The following is a 23,819-nucleotide window of genomic DNA, read 5'->3' on the forward strand; positions in this document are numbered from 1 at the left end:
TTGAAGGGCCAATCACTTTTTCACACAAGGGCCTGTAGGTTTGGATTTCTTATTCCATTAACAATAAAGACATTAATTTATAAACTGCATTTTGTGTTTACTTGTGTTATATTTCGCACTGAAATGTGCATAGGGGCATTTGGTTCCACACTCCAGTTTTGTTAAATAATTATGTTATCTACTACCTTGCATTTTTTGGTCTAGCTAGTTTTTTATACGATGCCTTGAAAGGGAACACACACACACACACACACACACACACATATATATATATATATATATATATATATAGATACATGTACTGAATATTTGTACAATTTACTACTTACACTATGTTGGTTCGGTAATTTTCTATATGATTTCTATTATCTAATCATGTTCTTAGACTAAATGTATTTTATCATGTGTAATACTTGACAACTACTGGCATGTGGACCAATCTTGGTTTGTTGTAAATGTACCTTATATACTCGTGCATAAGCCAACCCGAGTATAAGCCGACACCACTAATTTTGCCACAAAAAAATGGGAAAACTTATTGACTCGATTATAAGCTGAGGGTGGGAAATGCAGCAGTTACTGGTAAATTTCAAAAATAAAAATAGATACTAATAAATGTAAACTTGTGGCCCCATAAGATGCTCCATATTAATATATGCCCCATATAATGCTGCACAAAAGTTAATGGTGGCCCCATAGCTTGCTCCATATTAATATATATGCCCCATATCATAAAGCTGCACAAAGGTTATTGGTGGCCCATAAGATGCTCCATGTTAATATATGCCCCATATAATGCTGCTGCTGTGATTTTAAAAAAAAGTGCATACTCACCTCTGGTCACTGCTCGCTGCTCCTCAGCATCACCAGCTCTCTGCAGTGACTGTTCAGACACAGGCCACGCACTAACCACGTCATCGTGCCCTCTGACCTGAACGTCACAGACAGAGGACCCAGGAGACTGAGAGGTGAATATGGCATGGTTGGCTCACCCTCCCCCAGTCCTACTCACCCTCCTGGCATCTGCATATCCAGCTCTGCTACACATCTCAGTCCTGGCTGTCTGCATCTCCCTTTCTGTCGAAGAAGACAGGAAGGGAGATGCAGACAGCAGGGACTGAGATGTAACAGAGCTGGATATGCAGATGCCAGGAGGATGAGTATCATGTCTCCTGCTCCCCCTCCCTCTCCGGCTTTGAGGTGTATGACTGGTGTATAAGCTGAGAGGGTCTTTTTCAGCCCATAAAAGGGGCTGGAAAACTTGGCTTATACACGAGTATATACGGTACTTATTTTTTACTATCTATCAAAAAAGTTTACTTTTACTTTCTAAATGATCTGGTTATCTACACCCTTTTCTATATGATTTATGTCAATTAGTTGGACCATTTATTATGGTCCTTGCTATTAAGAATCATGTTTTAGAGTCTAACTTATTGCTACGTATTTAATGATACTATAAGTATGCTGCCAGCTTCTTTGCATCAACCAGTTACTAGGTTTAGGGGGCAATCACTTTTTCACACAGAGCCCTGTAGGCTTGGATTTCTTTTTCCCTTATTAATAAAGTCCTTCATTTACAAAATGCATTTTGTGTTTACTTGTGGCATTTTTTCTAATATTTACATTTGCTTAGTGATCTGAATCATTTAAGTGTGAAAAACATGCCAAAGCACATGAAATCAAAAAGGGGGCAAACACTTTTTCACACCACTGTATTTGGAAACAATGCTGTTTAATTTGAATTCCAACCAAAATATTTCCCAACCATAATTTTGATTGCAATGCTGGTTGCAACAAAGTGGGCAGAAGCCAATCAGCTTTTAGCTACCAGTTCCAGAAAATAAAATGAAAGGTCTCATTATTCTTATTTCTGTGTACATTTTTATTTTAAAAACATTGCACTGCCAAAATTTGCCCAACTGCAATGCATGCCCCCAAAAATAACAAGCAGTAATAAACTAAAATTTTAAAGAAAATTAAGAGAATATGTGTGACACATAAAACATGAAAAATAGGGCATCTGATACAGAAGGTATGGGGCACAGGCAATGAAATTGTAACAATTAACTAAATAAGTTGGAGATCTAAAAAGAATGACGTAGGAGAGAAAGGAAAAAAGAAGAGAATAAAAAAAAACAAGAGATTATCTTGAAATGACTATAGTTTAAATGCTTTAGCTAACCAAATGTTAGTGCTATGCTAGATTCAACAAATATTCTAGTTTCTTGGAAGATCAATCAATGGTATCAGGTTTTAGCAATGTGTTCTGTGATGATGAAGTCCTCCATACTCAAAATCTCACTGACCCTTGAGATTCAGATACCTAATGATCGCAGTTTGGGCACCTCAACATGAGAGTAATAGAAGAGTGAGCTGCATTAATCAAGTGCCAAAGTAGAGAACACTTGAGTCTTTGCATAGGAATATAACAATGATAAATGTAGTTTGGGTACAAGAGGAAGTTGGAGGCCTATAAGTTTATAAACAAACCACTAGACACTTTACCAAAAAGGCAAAAGGACATTACTAAATGAGAAGGTATGAAATATGGAAGCCACCACCTCAAAACAATCCCATCACATACAAATAATGGATGGTTGTAGCCTGGGTAAGAAGGTACACAATACCATCTGGATATTATCTCACACCACAAATAAGTGAAGTCTAAAGGGCCCGTTACACATAGCGATATGGCTAGTAATATCGCTGTAACGTCACTGGTTTTGTGACGTAGCAGTGATATTGCTAGCGATATCGCTACATGTGATACTTACCTCCAACCGGCTCCCCCGCTGGTAATCGCTGATCGCGCGAGAAGGTCCTGGGCCGTTTCTCGTCGGGCGCTTCCTGCTGGGCTTCCTGTGGCGCCGACAAGCGACGCGTGGACGCGGGCAGGAGGACGTCAGGATCGCCACGCCTGACAGGTAAGTAGCGACCCCCGACCCCTGCTATGTCGCTGGTGAGATCTGCCTGTGCGGCAGCTAACTAGTGACCACTTAGCGATGCACCAGCGATCCATATCGTTGTCGGGATCGCTGGTGCATCGCTAAGTGTAACGGTACCCTTAAACTGATAGAGAACTTGTGAGAAAGCAATTAAATCCTTTGGCTGTGCTCCTCTGAGAGGGAAAGAACAAAGTCCTGTTCATAATCAAGCAAAAACTGGGGGATGGAAAGGTTGGGTGGTGGTGAAGGTGAAGTACAAACTCATATAATTTAAAGAGAACATATGTCTTAAGAGATTTGATCAAAACATAAATTATGAAACAACATTGACTCCTAGTAAACAGGGAAGCTTCGGCATGAGTAAGTAAAAAATATTGGAGTTGGCGAGATAGCAAGAATCCCAGTGAACAGGATTTCTGGGCAGACCCAAGATAGTCTACTGTAAACCCTGCCATGCTTTGGGAAAAATAAGAGTTAGACCATTTGCATTGCTCGCCAAACACAAAACGCAGTGCTTTTATACCAGGAAGGAAGGCTGAATTCCCAAAGAAGGAAGTGTGGATGGAGGTTAAAATATTTTCAAAGATAAAAGTATGGTTTCGCAGACAGAGAGTAAAGTCTGATCTGAGCAGGCGTGTACAAACTGCTGTGACTCACCGAGATGTAGTCCCGCCCCCAACAGTGATGTGTTCTACATTGATCATCCAATTCTGATCCCAAGACAGGAAGTAGCACAGCCAGAACAAAACAGAAGGATATATGACCCACAGAGAGATGAGCTTACAGGAGCAGGGCAGATAAAAAAAAGTGTCTTAGAAAAGTATTAGCTAAGAAGAAATAAGACAAATGAAAATGAAATGTTAAGTGGGGACTTAAGCATTATTGCTATAGGGGCACTCAGAGCACCATGACGCACAATGCTGCACACCAGATATTATTACATTCTAAAGGGCAAAATGTGGACTCTGTTTTCTAGGTCACTTGCACAGGGCATTAATATTTCCAAGGGGCAATTTTACTAACTAGAGGGCATTTTACTGTGTATGGAGCACAGTGGTGGCATTATTATGTGAGGCAGTAAAAGGAGTTGTTACTGTACCACACAGCAGGTGCAGTTAGAGCAACACATGGAGCAGCTCAGTATTGGGGTGATAGCAGGACGAGGCGTTTGTATAGGTTGGGGATAGGTGGGGACAGTGCTGGAAATGTGAGAAGTCAAGTGTGTCTGTTTTGTAATCGCTGCAGAAGAGTCATGGCCGGAGAAGTTGTGTCCATCTATGCCAGATAGAAAACACAGGAAAAGTGAACAACTCCATAAGAAAGAATATCAGCTGTAAGTCACCATCTGTAACTGTGCTGTAATCACTTATGTGTTCTGCAGCACTGGTATCTGCCACTATATGTCACTGTATGGTGGTAATACCAGTGTTGATATTTGTATAGTGATTTATATTCAGTAACAGTAGTTTATATTCAGTTTCATTTACTATTAGGCTGTACGAACGTAGTTGTAATCAGGGTTACCGGTAAGGGGCCCACTCAGACATTTCACGTCCTCTGAGCTGAACACCTAGCTACATCTGAATGCTACTGTATTATATCTTTGGGGGAATAAAAGATTGTGCATTTCATCTTGGAATACTTGCATAACTTCTATTTTCAAAAAATGTATTAATATTAGAGAAATTTGTGCCCTCCATGAAAAATGTAGATTATATATGATTCTATTTATTTTACATAATATATATAAAAGATAACTAATATTCTTGTTTGAACTAATAATGCAATTTTCTCAGGATATTATAAAGTAGACTTGTTTTATTATAAGGACTATGCAATATACCAAACTAATGTTAATACAGTAGGTATTCCAACCAATTCAATGAGTTGTATTTTTTAAGTTTCAAGACTAAAAGTTTCAGGATTAAAAGTATATTATGCATTCTGCAGTGACAATGCCCATTGTGCTCGACCAGCTCCCACCCCCCTAACATAGCCATAGACTTGGAGTTATCCCACTAGAATTTATCCACCTTTTCTAGTTCTAAAGGTACTGTCACACTTAGCGATGCACCAGTGATCACGACAACGATATGGATCGCTGGTGCATCACTAAGTGGTCGCTAGTGAGCTGCCACACAGGCAGATCTCACCAGCGACATAGCAGCAGTTGGTGGTCGCTACTTACCTGTCAGACGAGGCGATGAAGACGTCCTCCCGCCCGCGTCCACGCGTCGCTCATCTCCACAGCAGGAAGCCCAGCAGGAAGCTGACGACGAGAAACGGCCCAGGATGTTCTCGAGCGATCAGCGATAACCAGCGGGGGAGCCGGTCGGAGGTAAGTATCACACATAGCGATATCGCTAGCAATATCGCTGCTACGTCACAAAACCAGTGACGTTATAGCGATATTGCTAGCGATATCGCTTAGTGTGACGGGGCCTTAAGACTTTCTTTATTCATCTAACTCACATTAGATATCTTCTATACATCACAGACAGTTTTTGAACATCTTTAGACTCTTATGTTTAGATTAAAAGGATTAAATGCCCGTCAAACTAAGTGATATCGCTAGCAATATCGCTGCTACGTCACTGGTTTTGTGATGTAGCTGCGATATTGCTAGCGATTTCACTATGTGTGATACTTACCTCCCACCCCGCTGGTTATTGCTGATCGCGCCGGAATGTCCTGGGCCGTTTCTCGTCGTCAGCTTTCTGCTGGGCTTCCTGTGGCGCCGACGAGCGACACGTGGACACGGGTGGGAGGACGTCTTCATCGCCTTGTCTGACAGGTAAGTAGCGACCGCTGACCGCTGCTATGTCGCTGGTGATATCTGCCTGTTTGGCAGCTCACTGGTGACCACTTAGCGATGCACCAGCGATCCTGACCGCGTCATATTGTTTGTCGGGATTGATGGTGCATCGCTAAGTGTGATGGGGCATTAAGGCTATAGAAAAAAAAACTTGATAAAACAACCTATATTTTCAAATATACTGCAGAAAACACGATAGAAAAGAACAGCTGTGAGCTGCAACTACAGTTGTGGCCAAAAGTATTGACACCCCTGCAAGTCTGTCAGATAATACTCAGTTTCTTCCTGAAAATGATTGCAAACACAAATTATTTGCTGTTATTATCTTCATTTAATTTGTCTTAAATGAAAAAAACACAAAAAGAATTGTCCTAAAGCCAAATTGTATATAATTCCACACCAAACCTAAAAAAAGAGGGTGGACAAAAGTATTGGCACTGTTCGAAAAATCATGTGATGCTTCTCTAATTTGTGTAATTAACAGCACCTGTAACTTACCTGTGGCACCTAACAGATGTTGTCAATAAATAAATTGCACTTGCAGCCAGTTGACATGGATTAAAGTTGACTCAACCTCTGTCCTGTGTCCTTGTGTGTACCACATTGAGCATGGCGAAAAGAAAGAAGACCAAAGAACTGTCTGTTGACTTGAGAAGCCAAATTGTAAGGAAGCATGAGCAATCTCAAGGCAACAAGTCCATCTCCAAAGACCTGAATGTTTCTGTGTCTACCGTGCGCAGTGTCATCAAGATGTTCAAAGGCCATGGCACTGTGGCTAACCTCCCTAGATGTGGATGGAAAATAAAAATTGACAAGAGATTTCAACGCAAGATTGTGCGGATGTTGGATAAAGAACCTCTACTAACATCCAAACAAGTTCAAGCTGCCCTGCAGTCTGAGGTTACAACGGTGTCAACCTGTACTATCCGTCGGCATCTGAATGAAAAGGGACTGTATGGTAGGAGACCCAGGAAGACCCCACTTCTTACCCCGAGACATAAAAAGGCCAAGCTGGAGTTTGCCAAAACTTACCTGAAAAAGCTTAAAACGTTTTGGAAGAATGTTCTCTGGTCAGATGAGACAAAAGTAGAGCTTTTGGGCAAAGGCATCAACATAGAGTTTACAGGAGAAAAAATGAAGCATTCAAAGAAAAGAACACGTTCCCTACAGTCAAACATGGCGGAGGTTCCCTGATGTTTTGGGGTTGCTTTGCTGCCTCTGGCACTGGACTGCTTGACCGTGTGCATGGCATTATGAAGTCAGAAGACTACCAACAAATTTTGCAGCATAATGTAGGGCCCAGTGTGAGAAAGCTGGGTCTCCCTCAGAGGTCATGGGTCTTCCAGCGGGACAATGACCCAAAACACACTTCAAAAAGCACTAGAAAATGGTTTGAGAGAAAGCACTGGAGACTTCTAAGGTGGCCAGCAATGAGTCCAGACCTGAATCCCATAGAACACCTGTGGAGAGATCTAAAAATGGCAGTTTGGAGAAGGCACCCTTCAAATATCAGGGACCTGGAGCAGTTTGCCAAAGAAGAATGGTCTAAAATTCCAGCAGAGCATTGTAAGAAACTCATTGATGGTTTCCGGAAGCGGTTGGTCGCAGTTATTTTGGCTAAAGGTTGTGCAACCAAGTATTAGGCTGAGGGTGCCAATACTTTTGTCTGGCCCATTTTTGGAGTTTTGTGTGAAATGATCAATGTTTTGCTATTTTAAATGAAGATAATAATACCAAAGAATTTGTGTTTGCAATCATTTTCAGGAAGAAACTGAGTATTATCTGACAGAATTGCAGGGGCGTCAATACTTTTGGCCACAACTGTAGATCCTTAAAGGGAATGTCATAAAAAATGACCTATTGTTTACATCAGGCTTTTTTTAATTAAATATTAAATATGTTTTTTCAATTATCTTTTTTTATATCACAAGCTTTATCAAGAAACAAAATTAGTAATCTTGAAATTTTCACACTGGTCATTGAGGCCACTTTTTAGACTAATTTGTTCTGTTCTTTCAAGAAGAGTTTTCATCAGTTTCATTATCATCAGAGTCAGGATTACAATGACAGGTAACATCTCTATACCTATCTAATAAAACAGGATCCACTATACATAGCCAATGATGTCAAATCTTCCCCTATCTTCCTTTCACAATAAGCTTTACACATGATCATTGTGGAGAAAATTGACTTATTTCTCTCAGGAGCCACCAGCTTTTAGTCAAACAGGCATACCCGGAGCAATTATTGTCAAAGCTTACATAACTGAGAGCAGTAATCATGCCCCATCACTGACCATCAGCTCAGCAGTATATCAGTGCAGAGTGAGACGTCAGTCAGTGCAGAAGCATGCTTACAGCCTCAGCTGTCAGTGTTGTAATCTTCTACCATAATTGCTCTGGGTATGCCTGTTTGACTGAAAGCTGTAAGTTCTTGGGAAAAAATAAAAAGTATTGTCTCCTGGATGCCACACTTTCAGTGTGGCAGCTGGGAAGCTTCATTATTCTATTAACATGTAGATTAACCCTGTATCTTCAGGTTAATTGCATTATCACTGCATTAGCATTGCACTGGCTCGCTCTTGTCATCTGCACCTCAAAAACATTTCTAGAATTCGACCTTTTCTTACTTTTGACTCTGCAAAAACTCTTACTGTTTCTCTTATTCATTCTCGTCTCGACTATTGTAACTCTCTTCTAATCGGTCTCCCTCTTACCAAACTCTCCCCTCTCCAATCTGTCTTGAATGCTGCAGCCAGGATCATATTCCTCACCAATCGTTACACCGATGCCTCTACCTTGTGCCAGTCATTACACTGGCTACCCATCCACTCCAGAATTCAGTATAAACTTATTACCCTCACCCACAAAGCCCTCCATGGCTCAGCACCACCCTACATCTCCTCCCTTGTTTCAGTATACCACCCTACCCGCGCCCTCCGTTCTGCTGATGACCTGAGGTTAGTATCCTCAATAGTCAGAACCTCCCACTCCCGTCGCCAAGACTTTACACGTGCCGCGCCAATTCTTTGGAATGCACTTCCCAGGTCAATACGATTAGTCCCCAATCCCCACAATTTTAAGCGTGTCCTGAAAATGCATTTATTCAGACTGGCCTATCGCCTCAACACATTAACCTAACCTATCCCTGTGTGGCAGAGCCAAAAGTTTTACCATAACCAGGTTCCCAGCATCATGTTCCCACATGCTTTATGCATCCATTAGCCCTCTGTGTCTGTACTGTTACACACTTAACATTATGGCTGGTCCATACAATCAGAGCAACTGTTACCACCCACCTTTCGTGTCTCCCTCTTTCCTCATAGACTGTAAGCTTGCGAGCAGGGCCCTCACTCCTCTTGTTATTTGTTATAATCTACTGTATGTGATTATTGTTATGCTGTAATGTCTATTGTCTGTACAAATCCCCTCTGAAATGTAAAGTGCTGCGGAATATGTCGGCGCTATAAAAATAAAATTTATTATTATTATTATATTATCAGACCTGATAGGTTTCCTTTAATCACAGCCAGATTACACGCATTATTTAAAAGTACTAAAGCCCCGTCACACACAAGTTTTGTGACGCAACAGCGATCTCACCAGCGAGATCGCTGTGTGTGACAGCTATCAGCGACCGACCCCCTGCCGGGTATCGCTGAATGCTGTGGAAGCCTCTGGACATTTTTGGGGCCACTGGTCTCCCGCTGGCCAGCACGCATCGCTGCGTGTGACAGGCAGGAGACCAGCGACCAGCGAGCAGGAGCTGGTAACTAGGATAAACGCAGGGTTTCTAAGGGGCGTGCAGCGCCTAGAAACCCGATGTGTACCTTAGTTACCAAGCACTGATGCAGGGAGCTGGTAACCAAGGTACACATCGGGTTTCTAAGTGACGCACGCCCCTTAGAAACCCGATGTGTACCTTAGTTACCAGATCCCTGCATCAGCGCCCTGGTAACTAAAGTACACAGCGACGCCGAGCGCTCGGCATCGTTGGTGCTGTTCGCTGGTGAAGCTCTGTTTGACCGCTCACCAGCAATCATGTAGTGACTCACCAGCGATATTGACACATCGATGTCGTTGTCGGGATCGCTGGGGAGTCGCTTTGTGTGACAGGGCCCTAAGAGTGGCATAAAGTATCAAAAAGTCACGAAAATATAAAAAAAATTATGAAAAAATGCATTTCTTTTTTTCACAAAAAGAAAAAAAAACGATTGATAAATTCCTCCTAATATATTCCATTTCAAATAATTATATTAGATCCAAAAACAATGAGATCATAGTCAACCGCTTTATAAATTGCAGCTGATTAAATGTATCTGCCAGATGAGTTTTTAAACCTCAGAACTGTACTTCATACATCATAGATAGTAAATTAAGTAATTACTGCACTTAAATAAATTAATAGAACAATTCTTTTTTTTACAGGAGTCAGGAATCGGATGATTAAGATGTAATGGTTATTCAAGTGGAAACTAGACAAAAAAATTACCTTAATCACCAAATCAAATTTCTGGTGCAAATCTCTATTTACTGCCTTCAGAAGAGTAAGCACAGCCGTGGTACGATTCATATGGAAATATTGTGCATAATCCTCAGGAGTGCCTGCAAGAGAAGACAATGTCTTGAACACCTAATTGACAGAAAACAAAACACAATGATTGCTTCTTCCATAGGCCTTTATGTATATGGTATGCTGCTTTCAGTCGGTTTCAAAGAGCTAATAAATGAAATCATTTTAGCACACAGGTAATAAAAAATGCAAGATGGCTTACAAAAGGAGAACTTAATATGATCAGGGACTTAGAATATTTAATGTGATGTGAGCAGTTCAATACTGTCTCTGCTTTTAATAACCTATCAAACCATTTATTCTATAATGGACCGAGTTTCATGCAATTTAAACCTCGAAGAATGAATGACAATGAAGATAACTTGGGATTAGGCTTTAAATATTTAAAGCAGAACAGCAAAAGATACAGAAAAATGAAAGAATAAGCAAACATCATAGATTATGCTCCCATATTTGCCAATTGAATCAAACATTTGAAAATTAGTGTTATGTTACGCGTAGTTCTTGGGAAACACACATCATATGTCTTAGGGTACCGTTACACCGAGCGACTCACCAGCGATCCCGACCAGCGATATGACGCGGTCAGGATCGCTGGTGCATCGCTAGGTGGTCGCTAGTGAGCTGCCACACAGGCAGATCTCACCAGCGACATCGCTGGGGACGGGGATAGCTACTTACCTGTCAGACGCGGCGATCCTGCGTCCTCCCGCCCGGCTCCACGCGTCGCTCATCGTCACAGCAGGAAGCGCTGCAGGAAGTGACTGACGAGGAATGGTCCAGGAGCTTCTCGCGCGATCAGCAATAACCAGCGGGGGAGCAGGTCGGAGGTAAGTATCACATGCAGCGATATCGCTAGCAATATTGCTGCAACGTCACAAAATCGGTGACTTTACAGCGATATTGCTAGCGATATCGCAGTGTGTAACGGGGGCTTTACACTATCAAAGACATTGCAAAAAGAAAATAAACAAAAAGAACAAAAACATTCAAATTGATGGCTTGTATCAGCAGCAATGAGCCAGCACAAGTGCACTCACGTTGTTAGAATATCAAGCGTGCAGAAACCATTTGCGTCAATTGCAGGGGTGACGCTGCTCTCTGCACGCTGATAATTCTGATAATACGCTTAATTGATGACCCATTACTGCTGATCTGAGCTGGAAACAGATAGTGTGCTGTCATTGTGCACATCACATATGCAAGGCCATAAATTAGCTCACCCTCCACCAGCTGCAGCAGGTTCGGGAGTCCGCGATCAGGGCTACTGTGAGCGCTCAGTTAGATGCAGAAAAAAAAAATAAAAAATGATCCAGCTCCCAAGATGTTATAGATAAAATACAAGATTTATTCTTATTCATTTAAAGTGAAATATCCAAAAAACATTTGCCAAAGGATATTTGGAAAAAAGAGAGGGGAAACATGGGAGGAAAAAGGGACATTTATTTACCAGAGACGTTTCGAACAGGACATGTTCTCAGACTTGTGTGAATAAGCACTAAACCATGGGAGGAACCTTATATATCCATCAGGATAATGAGAAAGCAGGTGTGAAGCATTCAGTAAAGAAAAAAGAGAAAAAAAGGGGGAGAGACATACTAGAATAGACAAAAAATGTACCTATGAGTAAAAATGAAAAATAAATATAAAAACAAAAAGAATGTAGTGTAACTAATAATGTAGCACAGCTTCTTTTCAAAGGTTTAAACTTCGAGGATCCCATGTATCTAAAGCAAAAATCCAATATGCTTCTCTACTGTGTAATATCTCATTTCCGTTGCCGCAGCGCACGTATTCTGTTCAGTCGTATAGATTGTAAAACTAGTTGTCTTTCTGTTGTGAACATCCACAAAATGATTAGAGTCATTGGACATGGTACAATTAGAGAGATGTTCATATACATATTCCCTTATGCGTGTTTTAAGCTTTCTAGTTGTGGAACCTTTATATTTTAATTTACAGGTGGTACACTCTATTGTGCACATCACACAGTGCACCTCATGCTGGGACTAGCCTAGCCCTAGAAACGAGCATCACAGGGGCTGCAGCAGTGACTGCTGACTGAATATGCTTCAATTGCACTGGGATACTCAAAAAGGAACTCAAAAAAAGAAAAACAGTTAGTGTAGTTAGGAAATTTATATTTCAAGTATACTAGAAAATATTTTAGATTATGTCACTGAATAAATAGGGATTTAGAATGAAAATTAATTTGGATTTCCAACTGTTGATTTATTTTGCACAGAAATGTCCCCAATAACTTAGTATTTGGGCTTAGGGGGCGGTCTGTGGGCAGGTCTCTTCTTGGTTTCTCTGGCCTAGAGCACCAAGATAAGACTCTGCCTACAGTACCACCCTGGAGCATGGGCATCTCATTAACTGAAAAGTTCTAACATTAATTATGTAACAGTAACAAGATGGATTTCTTCACCCATGGGCGGACACACCGCAAGTGCAGCTGGTGCAGCTACATAGGGGCCCAGAGGCTGTAGTGGGCTCCTGAAGGGCAGATAATAATGAGGGCAATCTGGCCTGTTTATCCAGTCCTGAGGTTCCAGGAAACCCCAGGTCAGATGGCCCTCATGTGCGGCGGGCAGGGCGAGATCCCTGCAACTCCTCTGCCTACAAGAGAAAATGGTAGTAGAGGTTCAGCGATCCGTCCTGCTCCCTGCCAGCTCTTCCTGTCTCTGTCACAGCAGTCAGCGCTGCGGCTGGATGATGTCATCCAGCACCACGGCTGATGGCTGTGCCAGAGAGAGGAAGCTGCAGTGCAAGTGAAGGTGATGCTGCAGGAGAGCGTGAGGTGAGTGAGTGTGTGTAGCTGCAGGTGAAGGCAATGCTGCGGGAGAGCGTGTGGTGAGGTGAGTGAGTGTGTGTGTGTAGGAGAGGGGAATGATGGGGTGACTGTGGAAAAAGCAATAATGGGGTGGTGGGGAGGAAGAAATGATGGAGGTGGTAGAATGGGTAATGATGGGGGTGGTGGGAGAGAAAGCAATGATGGAGTTGGTGGAATGGGCAATGATGGGGTGTTGGGGAAAAGACAATGATTGTGGTGGTGGAAAGAACAATGATGGTTGTGGTGGAAATAATGGGGGTGGTGGGGAGGAGGAAATGATGGAGGTCGTGGAATGGGCAATGATGGGGATGGTGGGGGAAAGGCAATGATGATGGTAGTGGAAAGGGCAATGATGGTGGAAAGGGCAATGATGGGGGTGATAGGGGAGGAGGAAATAATGGAGGTGGTGAAATGGGCAATGATGGGGTGGTGGGAAGGAAGCAATGATAGATGTGGTGGAAAGGGCAATGATGAGGGTGCTGGGGAGAAGGCAATGATGGGGGTGGGGGAAAGGACAATAATGGCATGCGGGGAGGAGTAAAATGATGGGTGTGGGGGATTGGGAAGGGAGGAAGAGGGATTTATAATGGATTTAGAAACAGGGGGAGGTGCAGGAAAACATTATAGAATGCTGTAGATAAGCCCTGAAAGGCAGTAGCTGCATCTTATAGCAGCCAAAACAGGTGACAGGTTCCTTTTAACACAGTCCCTTAGTATATAGTGAACTCACTTATTATACATAGCACAGGCCCTTAGCATATAGTGTACTCACTTATTATGTATAGCACAGTCCCTTAGTATATAGTGTACTGGCTTATTATGTGTAGCGCCATCCCTCAGTATATAGTGTAGTCACTTTTTATGTATAGCACAGTCCCTTAGTATATAGTGTACTCACTTATTATGTATAGCACCATCCTTAATTACATAATTTCCTCTTTTGTTCTGCATAACACCATCCCTTATTACATACCATCCTCTCTAGTTATATACGGAACCCTCCCTTATTTTATAGCTTCCTCTGTTGTTATGTACAGTGCTGCCTCTTACATAGTGTATTCTTGTTATTTTTGTTATTCACAGTGCCCTATTTCATTACATAGTCCATTCTCTTGTTAGATATAAAATGACAGCTGATGGAGGAGCCGGTGACCAGACTAACAGTCCATTATCTCCTCCATTAGAAAAGAAGCTTTCCCATTCTCCATCAGCCATCATTGCATTATATATCTAACAAGAGAGGATGGTATGTAATAAAAAACAGGGCTCTAAATAATATAATATTTAAGTGACGGTGCTGTACACAGCAAGAGAGGTCACTGTATATGGTATGGCAATACACATAATAAAGGAGACTATGTAATGTATACATGTATGTGTGTGTGGCTATATATATATACATATGTATGTAGCTTTGTCACCATAAAAGGGGGGGCTAGACACACTTCTTGCACAGGGGCCCCAAGTTGTCAGTGACCGCCCCTGTCTTGACCCCATGTATCATTTTAATCAGTGTAACAGGGGCAACTTGACAATACCTATAGTTTACTTAGCAAAATCCTGCTGACAGGTTCACTTTATGTGCTAAGTTATAAGTTTTTCTCGAAATGTAACACCTTCAGAGAAAAACACCTAGGGAATACAATCAGCTTTGAAATATGCCACATTTTTTCCTTCATGCATATAGCTATATTTAAATATAGAATTGGGCTTAGCTCATAACATGAAAAGACTTTCATGTCCATATCCTTAGATTATGAACAATTCTATATCATTTCAGAGACTATAATTGTAACTCTATGAAAAAATAACAATAAACATTACTGTGATTCTATAGTTACAATATGGATAAACTGGCTAAAGCTAAATATTACATACCAACAAGAATGGAGAAAAGTATTCCAGGCCGGTCAGAGATGGGCAGTATATCCTTGTCTTGATCTTCAGCTTGTATCGCTGGTGTTACATTAACTGGATTCACTCTTTCCTGTTAACAAATATATTTAAATACATAAATTCCATTTCAGAGAGCATCCACAACAAATGTGTTCTGATCAGTCTTGTTTGGCAAGTATACAATATTCAAAATGCATATTAATTGGTTTTGTGTACTTGCAGACAACCTACACTACATTCATAAACCTTTTTGGTCATGTTAAGGTAACAATGTCCTGTGCAAAAATCAGTATTACAATTTCATCTTCAGACTTGGGAAAGGTCGTGCTTCTTTAAATTTGGGGGATTTTAAAGATGTTATCCAGGATGTAATATTTATCTAGCACACATATTGCTATTATTTCAGAGATTAAAAAAAAATAATGTCAATTAAAAAGGGCTAGTTTGCAGGTGCAGGTCGCCTCACCGTCAAAATGACGCATGCGGAGGCATCCACATACATCGGCACGGCCTTCGTACCCATTGCTAAAGATAGGGTACACAGGTCGCATGCCGATGGAGGCGGAGCTGACCATAGGAGGTGCAGCCATGGGCGGAGCTTCACGGAGGAAGCCCACAGCCTTCCTCAGCTCCTCCATACGCTTGTGTGAAACTATCCTAAAACAACCTTTTATTGATTAACCCCTTCTTGGCATGGCCAATTTCAGTTTTGGCATCATTATTTTTTCCACCATTTCTTCCCAGAGCCATAACTGTTTTATTTTTCTGTCCGCATAGACATTTGAGAACTTGTTTTTTTTGCAGCATGAGCTCTACTTTTAATTAGCACAATTAGTTTTAACACATAGTGTACTGCAAAATGAGAAGAATTCAAAGTGGGGAAAAATTGTGAAAAAAGCACAATTCTGACATTGTTTTCTGGAAATAGTTTATACAGCGTACATTTTTTTGTAAAAATTGATTTCACAAAATGATTCTGCTCATCAGTATGATTGTGGCGATGCCAAACATGTCCAGCTTTTCATTGTGTTAATTGTGAAAAAAAAATCAGAAGTTTGCACAAAAAATATCATTTTTGGCTTATTTTTTTGCATATTGATACAAAGTTTTTATTGATGTCATGTTTGATTAGATGTGACTTTTTGATCACTTGTTACAGTATTTTTTGTAGAATTGCAGGCAACAAAAAAGCTTCATTAAGGCGTTCTTGACTTTTTTACTTATAGTGTTTACCAATCAGGCTAATTATGTTTATATATTGATAGATCAGACCTTTCTGAATGCAGTGATATGGCATGTGTATTTTTTTTACTATTTTTATTTTTAATGGTGGTGAATTGAATTTTTATGCTTTTTTTTATCTTTTCTTGTTTTTTAAAACTTTTTTTTTCTACCTTTCACTGTTCTTAATAGTCCCCTTAGGGAACTTGAAGCTACAGTCATCTGATCACTTGTGCCATATACAGCAATGTCACAGCATTTGGCTTTTGCCATAAATACTGTTCTAGAATCAAGACAGTAGCGTGCTGCTGCAGAATGAAATGTCCTGTGGACCATATGGCATGCAGGGGTCCGCCTGTGTACACAATAGTGTCAGCGGGACAGCTGAGTGGTGAGTAATGATGAGCGAGTGTACTCGTTGCTCAGGTTTTGCCGAGCATGCTCGGGTGTCCTCGGAGTATTTTGGCGTGCTGGGAGATTTAGTTTCTGTCGCTGTAGCTGCATGATTTGTAGCTTCTAGACAGCTTGAATACAAGTGGGGATTGCCTGTTTGTTAGGAATCCCCACGTGTATTTAGGCTGTCTAGCAGCCGCAAATCATGCAGCTGCGTCGACGAAAACTAAATCTCCGAGCACTCCAAAATACTAGGAGAACACCTGAGAATGCTCGGGAAAACCCAAGCAACGAGTATACTCACTCATCACTAGTGGTGAGGTATTAATTTTTGTGCTTTTTTAACCTTTTGTCATCCCTCCACAGTTCAACCAAATGGCAGTCACAGCTGCAGAAGAGTAACTTCTGTATTCTGGAGAAGGTGGATTTTTCTAAAATTTGATTAGAATTCAATTCCATTTGAATAAATTCCTGCTCCAACAGCTATCCTTTCATTCCTGACATTGCACAACAGGGGCAATGTTTTTTACGCCAACACGGGTCCTGTTCATATATGATAAATGTCTCTCATGGGACAACTCCGTAAATAAGATAATATATACAAATTAATAAGAAAAAATTTGCATAGAACAAAGTAGGAAAAAATGTAATTTCTGGATGTAGCATATATAGAGAGAATGGTTTTGAAAAGATATATATAATTTGTGAGCTGTCCCAAACAATTTTGAGAAAGAGAACTCGAAAAAAATCAACAATAGACGCGAGTAAGAGAATCAGAATAAACTGTAGTGTTAAAACATAGTGCTGAGAATCTATTAGCGGAGTATGCTATTCCGTTACAATATGGATCTGTAAATCTAGTTGACTTGGTATGATATTTTATGATTTTGTTTAATAATGTTTATTCTATTGACTTGAGAAATGCACTTATCTAGATTCACCCACAATAGGCTAAATACGCTTTCATACTCTTGATATCGTTTTGTTGCATAGTTACAGTTGCAGCTATTTGCATTCTATAAAAATGTGATTTATTGAACGTATATACTTTGCATTGCCTGTCTGCTTGCATACGTAGTATTACGAAGTAGCACTGGGTTTATTTAGGAAACATTAAATACATCTTATGAAGATTAACACCATCTCTTGCTATAAAGTTGACACATACATATTTATTAAAAGATATATTGCTACAACAGGATGCCTACTATTATTATTTATTATTTTAGCACCATTTATTCCATGTCGCTTTACATGTGAAAAGGAATAGACATAACGCCTGTTCTATTGGCACTTGTTATTATTGACCACAGTACATTTTCTAAGAAAACAAATACATAAATAAATATATTTGCATATCAAGAGACTTCTTACATCTTCACTCTTTAACCCCTTACCTACAATGGACGTAATATTCCATCCATGTGACCATGGACCTAATTCCCATGGACGGAATATTACATCACAGCGTTCAGCGGCGCCCACATGGTGAGCGCCGCTGATCGCGGGCGGGTGTCAGCTGATTATCACAGCTGACACCAGGCACAATGTGTCAGGGGTGTTCACAGACCACCCCCGACATGTTAACACCTTGCACACCGTGATCAAACACAATCGCGGTGTACCGGGGGGTTAAAGGGAAGCCTCGGCAGGGAGGGGGCCCCCTCCGTGCTTCCCTGAGCCCCCCACAGCAGCGCAATGTGCAGCGCTGCTGCGGGGGGCTCCATCCCTGCAGGTCCCCGGATCCAAGATGGCGACAGGGACCTTCGGGAGCCTGCAGGGAGCTGGCTTCCTCAGTGCCTGAAAAGCGCAGGCACGAGGAAGCCTTGTGCAGTGCCTATGACAGATCGCTGATCTGTCACAGTGATCTGTGATGTGACAGATTGGCGACCTGTCACATGACAGTTATGTCCCCCCTGGGACAATGTAATAAAGTTAAAAAAAAGTGTAAAAATAACTTTAAAAATTCGCTAAATAAATAAAAAAAAAAATTCCCTAATAAATTCATTTTTTGGAAATAAAAAAAACCAAAACAATAAAAGTACACATATTTGGTATCACCGCGTCCATAACGATCCGCCCTATAAAACTGTCCCATTAGTTAACCCATTTAGCGAATCCCTTAAAAAATAAAAATAAAAAACAAAGCAAAAAATAATGATTTATTATCATACTGCCGAACAAAAAGTGGAATAACGCGCGATCAAAAAGACTCATATAAATATCCATGGTACCACTGAAAACGTCATCTTGTCCCGCAAAAAACGAGCCATGACACAGCATCATCAGCAAAAAAATAAAAAAGTTATAGCTCACAGAATAAAGCGATGCAAAAATAATTATTTTTTTATATAAAATTGTTTTCATTGCATAAAAGCTCTAAAATATAAAAAAAAAACACAAATGAGGTATCGCTGTAACCGGACTGACCAGAAGAATAAAAGTGCTTTATCCATTTTACCGCAGGCGGAATGGTGTAAACACACCCCCCAAAAGAAATTCATGAAACGCTGGTTTTGGTTCATTCTGTGTCCCAAAAATCGGAATAAAAAGCGACCAAAAGATGTCACGTGCCCGAAAATGATACCAATAAAAATGTTAACTCGTCCCGCAAAAAATAAGACCCACATGACTCGGTGGGTCAAAATATGGAAAAATTATAGCACTCAATATGTGGTGATGTAAAAACTATTTTTACAATAAAAAGCGTCTTTTTGCATGTGACAGCTGCCAAATATAAAAACCGCCATAAATAGTAAATCAAACCCCTTTAGTTAGGGAAAAATAATAAAATTAAAAGAAAATGTACTTATTTCCATTTTCCCATTAGGGTTAGGGTTAGGGCTAGGGTTAGGGCTAGGGTTAGGGTTAGGGTAAGGGCTAGGGTTAGGGCTAGGGTTAGGGCTGAAATTAGGGTTAGGGGTGTGTTGGGGTTAGGGTTGGAGTTATAATTGGGGGTTTCCACTGTTTGTGCACATCAGGTGCTCTCCAAATGCAACATGGCGTTCGATCTCGATTCCAGCCAATTCTACCTTGAAAAAGTCAAATGGTGCTCCTTCCCTTCCCAGCTATGCCATGCGCCCAAACAGTGTTTTACCCCCACATATAGGGTGTCAGCCTACTCAGGGCAAATTTCTCCTGTAACTCGTAGGAAAATAAAAAATTGGGGGCAAAAATATCATTTTTGTGGATTTTTTTTATTTTCACGCCCGGGCGTTATAAATTTCTGTGAAGCACTTGGGGGTTCAAAGTGCTCACCACACATCTAGATAAGTTCTGTGGGTGGTCTAGTTTCCAAAATGGGGTCACTTGTGGGGAGTTTCAATGGTTTAGGTACATCAGGGGCTCTCCAAACCCACATGACACCCGCAGACCATTCCATCAAAGTCTGCATTCCAAAACGTCACTAGTTCCCTTCCGAGCCCCGACGTGTGCCCCTACAGTAGTTTTCTCCCACATATGGGGTATCAGCATACTCAAGACAAATTGGACAACAACTTTTGGGGTCAAATTTCTCCTGTTACCCTTGGGAAAATAAAAAAAATGGGGACTAAAGATCATGTTTGTTGAAAAAATACAATTTTTTTATTTTCACACCCGGTTGTTATAAACTTCTGTGAAACACTGGGGGGGTTCAAAGTGCTAACCACACATCAAGATAAGCTCCTTAGAGGGTCTAGTTTCCAAAATGGGGTCACTTGTGGGGGGTTTCCACTGTTTAGGTTCACGCCCGGGCATTATAAACTTCTGCGAAGCGCTTGGTGGTCCAAAGTGCTCACCACACATCAAGATAACTTCCTTAGGGGGTCTAGTTTCCAAAATGGGGTCATTTGTGGGAGGTTTCCACTGTTTAGGTATATCAGGGGCTTTCCAAAGGCAACATGACACCCGCAGACCATTCCATCAAAGTCTGCATTCCAAAACGTCACTACTTCCCTTCCGAGCCCTTATGTGTGCCCATACAGTAGTTTGCTCCCACATATGGGGTATCAGCGTACTCAAGACAAATCAGACAACTTTTGGGGTCCAATTTCTCCTGTTACCCTTGGGAAAATAAAAAAAATGGGGACTAAAGATCATGTTTGTGGAAAAAATACGATTTTTTTATTTTCACGCCCGGGCATTATAAACTTCTGCGAAGCCCTTGGGGGTCCAAAGTGCTCACCACACATCTAGATAACTTCCTTAGGGGGTCTAGTTTCCAAAATGGGGTCATTTGTGGGAGGTTTCCACTGTTTAGGTATATCAGGGGCTTTCCAAAGGCAACATGACACCCGCAGACCATTCCATCAAAGTCTGCATTCCAAAACGTCACTACTTCCCTTCCGAGCCCTTATGTGTGCCCATACAGTAGTTTGCTCCCACATATGGGGTATCAGCGTACTCAGGACAAATTGGACAACAACTTTTGGGGTCCAATTTCTCCTGTTACCCTTGGGAAAATAAAAAAAATGGGGACTAAAAGGTGATGTTTGTTGAAAAAATACGATATTTTTATTTTCACGCCCGGTCGTTATAAACTTCTGTGAAGCACTGGGGGTTCAAAGTGCTCACCACACATCTAGATAAGTTCCATGGGGTGTCTATTTTCCAAAATGGTGTCATTTGTGGGGGGTTTTCACAGTTTTAGTACATCAGGGGCTTTCCAAACGCGACATGGTGTCCGATCTCAATTCCAGCCAAAAACGTCAAATGGCGCTGCTTCCCTTCCAAGCTCTGCCATGTGCCCAAATAGTGGTTTACCCCCACATGTGGGGTATCAGCATACTCAGGACAAATTGCACAATACATTTTAGGGTCCTGTTACCCTTGGAAAAATAAGAATTGAGGGTGAAAAGATCATTTTTGTGGAAAAAATATGATTTTTTAATTGTACGGCTGTACGTTATAAACTTCTGTGAAGCCCTTGGGGGTTCAAAGTTCTCACCACACATCTAGATAAGTTCCTTTGGGGGGGTCTAGTTTCCAAAATGGTGTCATTTGTGGGGGGTTTCCACTGTTTTGGTACATCAGGGGCTCTCCAAACTTGATATGGCATCCGATCTGAATTCCAGCCAATTTTGCAAGTCAAGTCAAACAGCGCTTCTTCCCTTCTGAGCTCTGCCATGCGCCGAAACCATGGTCCCCCCACATATCAGGTATCGTCATACTCAGGACAAACTGCACAATAACTTTTGCAGTCCAATTTCTCCTGTTACCCTTGGTAAAATAAAAAAAAATTGAACCTGAAGTATTTTTTTTGTGAAAAAAAGTTAAATGTTCATTTTTTCTTAAATATTCAAAAAAATTCCTGTGACGCACCTGAAGGGTTAATAAACTTCCTGAATGTGGTTTTGAGCACCATAAGGGGTGCAGTTTTTAAAATGGTGTCACTTTTGGGTATTTTCTATCATATAGACCCCTCAAAGTGGCTTCAAATGTGATGTGGTCTGTAAAAATAAAATGGTGTTGCAAAAATGAGAAATCGCTGGTGAACTTTTAACCCTTATAACTTCCTAACAAAAAAAAATTTTGGTTCCAAAATTGTGCTGATGTAAAGTAAACATGTGGGAAATGTTATGTATTAAGTTTTTTGTGTGCTGTATCTCTGTGATTTAAGGGCATAAAAATTCAAAGTTGGAAAATTGCGAAATTTTAAATTTTTTTGCCAAATTTCCATTTTTTTCACAAATAAACGCAAGTTATTTGAATAAAATTTTACCACTACCATGAAGTACAATATGTCACGAGAAAACAGTGTCAGAATCAATGGGATTCATGGAAGCGTTTCAGAGTTATTACCTCATAAATGGACAGTGGTCAGAATTGTAAAAATTGGCCCAGTCATGAACGTGCAAACCCTTGGTAGTGAAAGGGTTAAATACCAACCATCATTTTAGTTTTTATTTCATTAATTAATACTGCACTATATTTAGCATATCAAATAAATCTGCTTTGTTCCCCTTCTTGATTAATCTTTCACTCTCACTTCAAATGTAAAATCTGTATTCAGTGAAGACAGATTTACTAATTACTGAGATTGGAGATGTCTGTTGGTATCTTAAAATTCTTATGAAGAGTGGAGCTGGATGCAGACAGTTCCAGTTTGCCATAGAACTTTATGAGCACCAACTGTTATCTCCTATATCAGTCATGGGAAAATCTGTATTCATTAAATTGAGATTTTAGAGAATGAAAGAGCAATCCAGGAGGAGAAAGAAATGAACTTAATTGATAAAAAATATAACATTTCTTATTTTTATGTGTACTATTGACTTAAAATAAATAAATAAATAAATAAATAAATAAATAATACAAGGGTTACCAGTTAAGTGGGGCAAGAGTTGTTGGAAAACTGGCTGCAGAAACAATCTCCCAGTTGTGTTCTGTCTACATTAGAACAAAAGATCTCTAAGCCTTCCCCCTTGGCTAAGGGGATTTGACTTCATCCAAGACCATCCATAAAAATACAGACATTGATACAGACGAATAAAAATTGAAGACAAGCACATTTCTTACTTAGTTTAAACATTTATCGATAGATATATTGCTGTTTTTATGTCCTTTTAGCTTTAATAATGCCATGGCTATAGAAGTACAAAAAATAATTGCTAATTTAAGCTTCTTAAGACATAGGTGCAAATTGGGATTCTGATTTGGCCTTTATCCTAAGTCATATTGCAAGACTTGGTAAAGGGTTGATTGTGACTTGTAGGATCACTACTGCCAACAGGTGGCGCTATAGAGTTCAAGTCCTGAAAAGACAATTTGCATATTAAATTTGCCAGAGGAGCACTGCATGGCGAATACCTTACCTTGTCATGTCAGAGCCGATATGTCACTCTCCACAAGGAGAAGCATTACCCCTTAGACCCCAGTCCAGAGCCTCTCACCTAGCCAAATCAGTTCTCAGAAATAGCCCAAAACACTGTGTCTGCAAATTTAGATTCTGATTTGGCTTTTATCCTACATCATATTGCAAGACTCATTAGAGGGTTGAGTATGACTTGTCGGATCACTACTTCCAGCAGGTGGCGCTATAGAGTTCAAGTCCTCTTTCTCTCTGAAGAGGCAATTTTCATATTAAGGTATAGATAACACTGACACTTTTTGAAGCGCTATTGATTGATTTTAACTTTAAAGTGGCAGCTTCAGTCCA

General features: G+C 40.6%; 1 protein-coding gene across 2 annotated transcripts in view; it reads right to left on the reverse strand.

Annotated features, from left to right (window-relative positions):
* The window catches only part of PCDH15 (protocadherin related 15), a 2,659,104-nt gene that overhangs the window by 1,522,350 nt on the left and 1,112,935 nt on the right, over positions 1–23,819 (reverse strand). For both annotated transcript variants that reach the window (XM_073548247.1, XM_073548246.1), the window contains exons 10-11: positions 15,050–15,158; positions 10,255–10,367 (exon numbers count right to left, since the gene is read on the reverse strand). In XM_073548247.1, coding sequence (XP_073404348.1) covers positions 10,255–10,367; positions 15,050–15,158 — 222 coding nt within the window. The remainder of the gene's footprint in view (positions 1–10,254; positions 10,368–15,049; positions 15,159–23,819) is intronic.

Source organism: Dendrobates tinctorius, unplaced genomic scaffold, assembly GCF_039654945.1.
Source record: "Dendrobates tinctorius isolate UK_male_01 unplaced genomic scaffold, ASM3965494v1 ptg000156l, whole genome shotgun sequence".
In the NCBI taxonomy this organism is placed as follows: domain Eukaryota; kingdom Metazoa; phylum Chordata; class Amphibia; order Anura; family Dendrobatidae; genus Dendrobates; species Dendrobates tinctorius.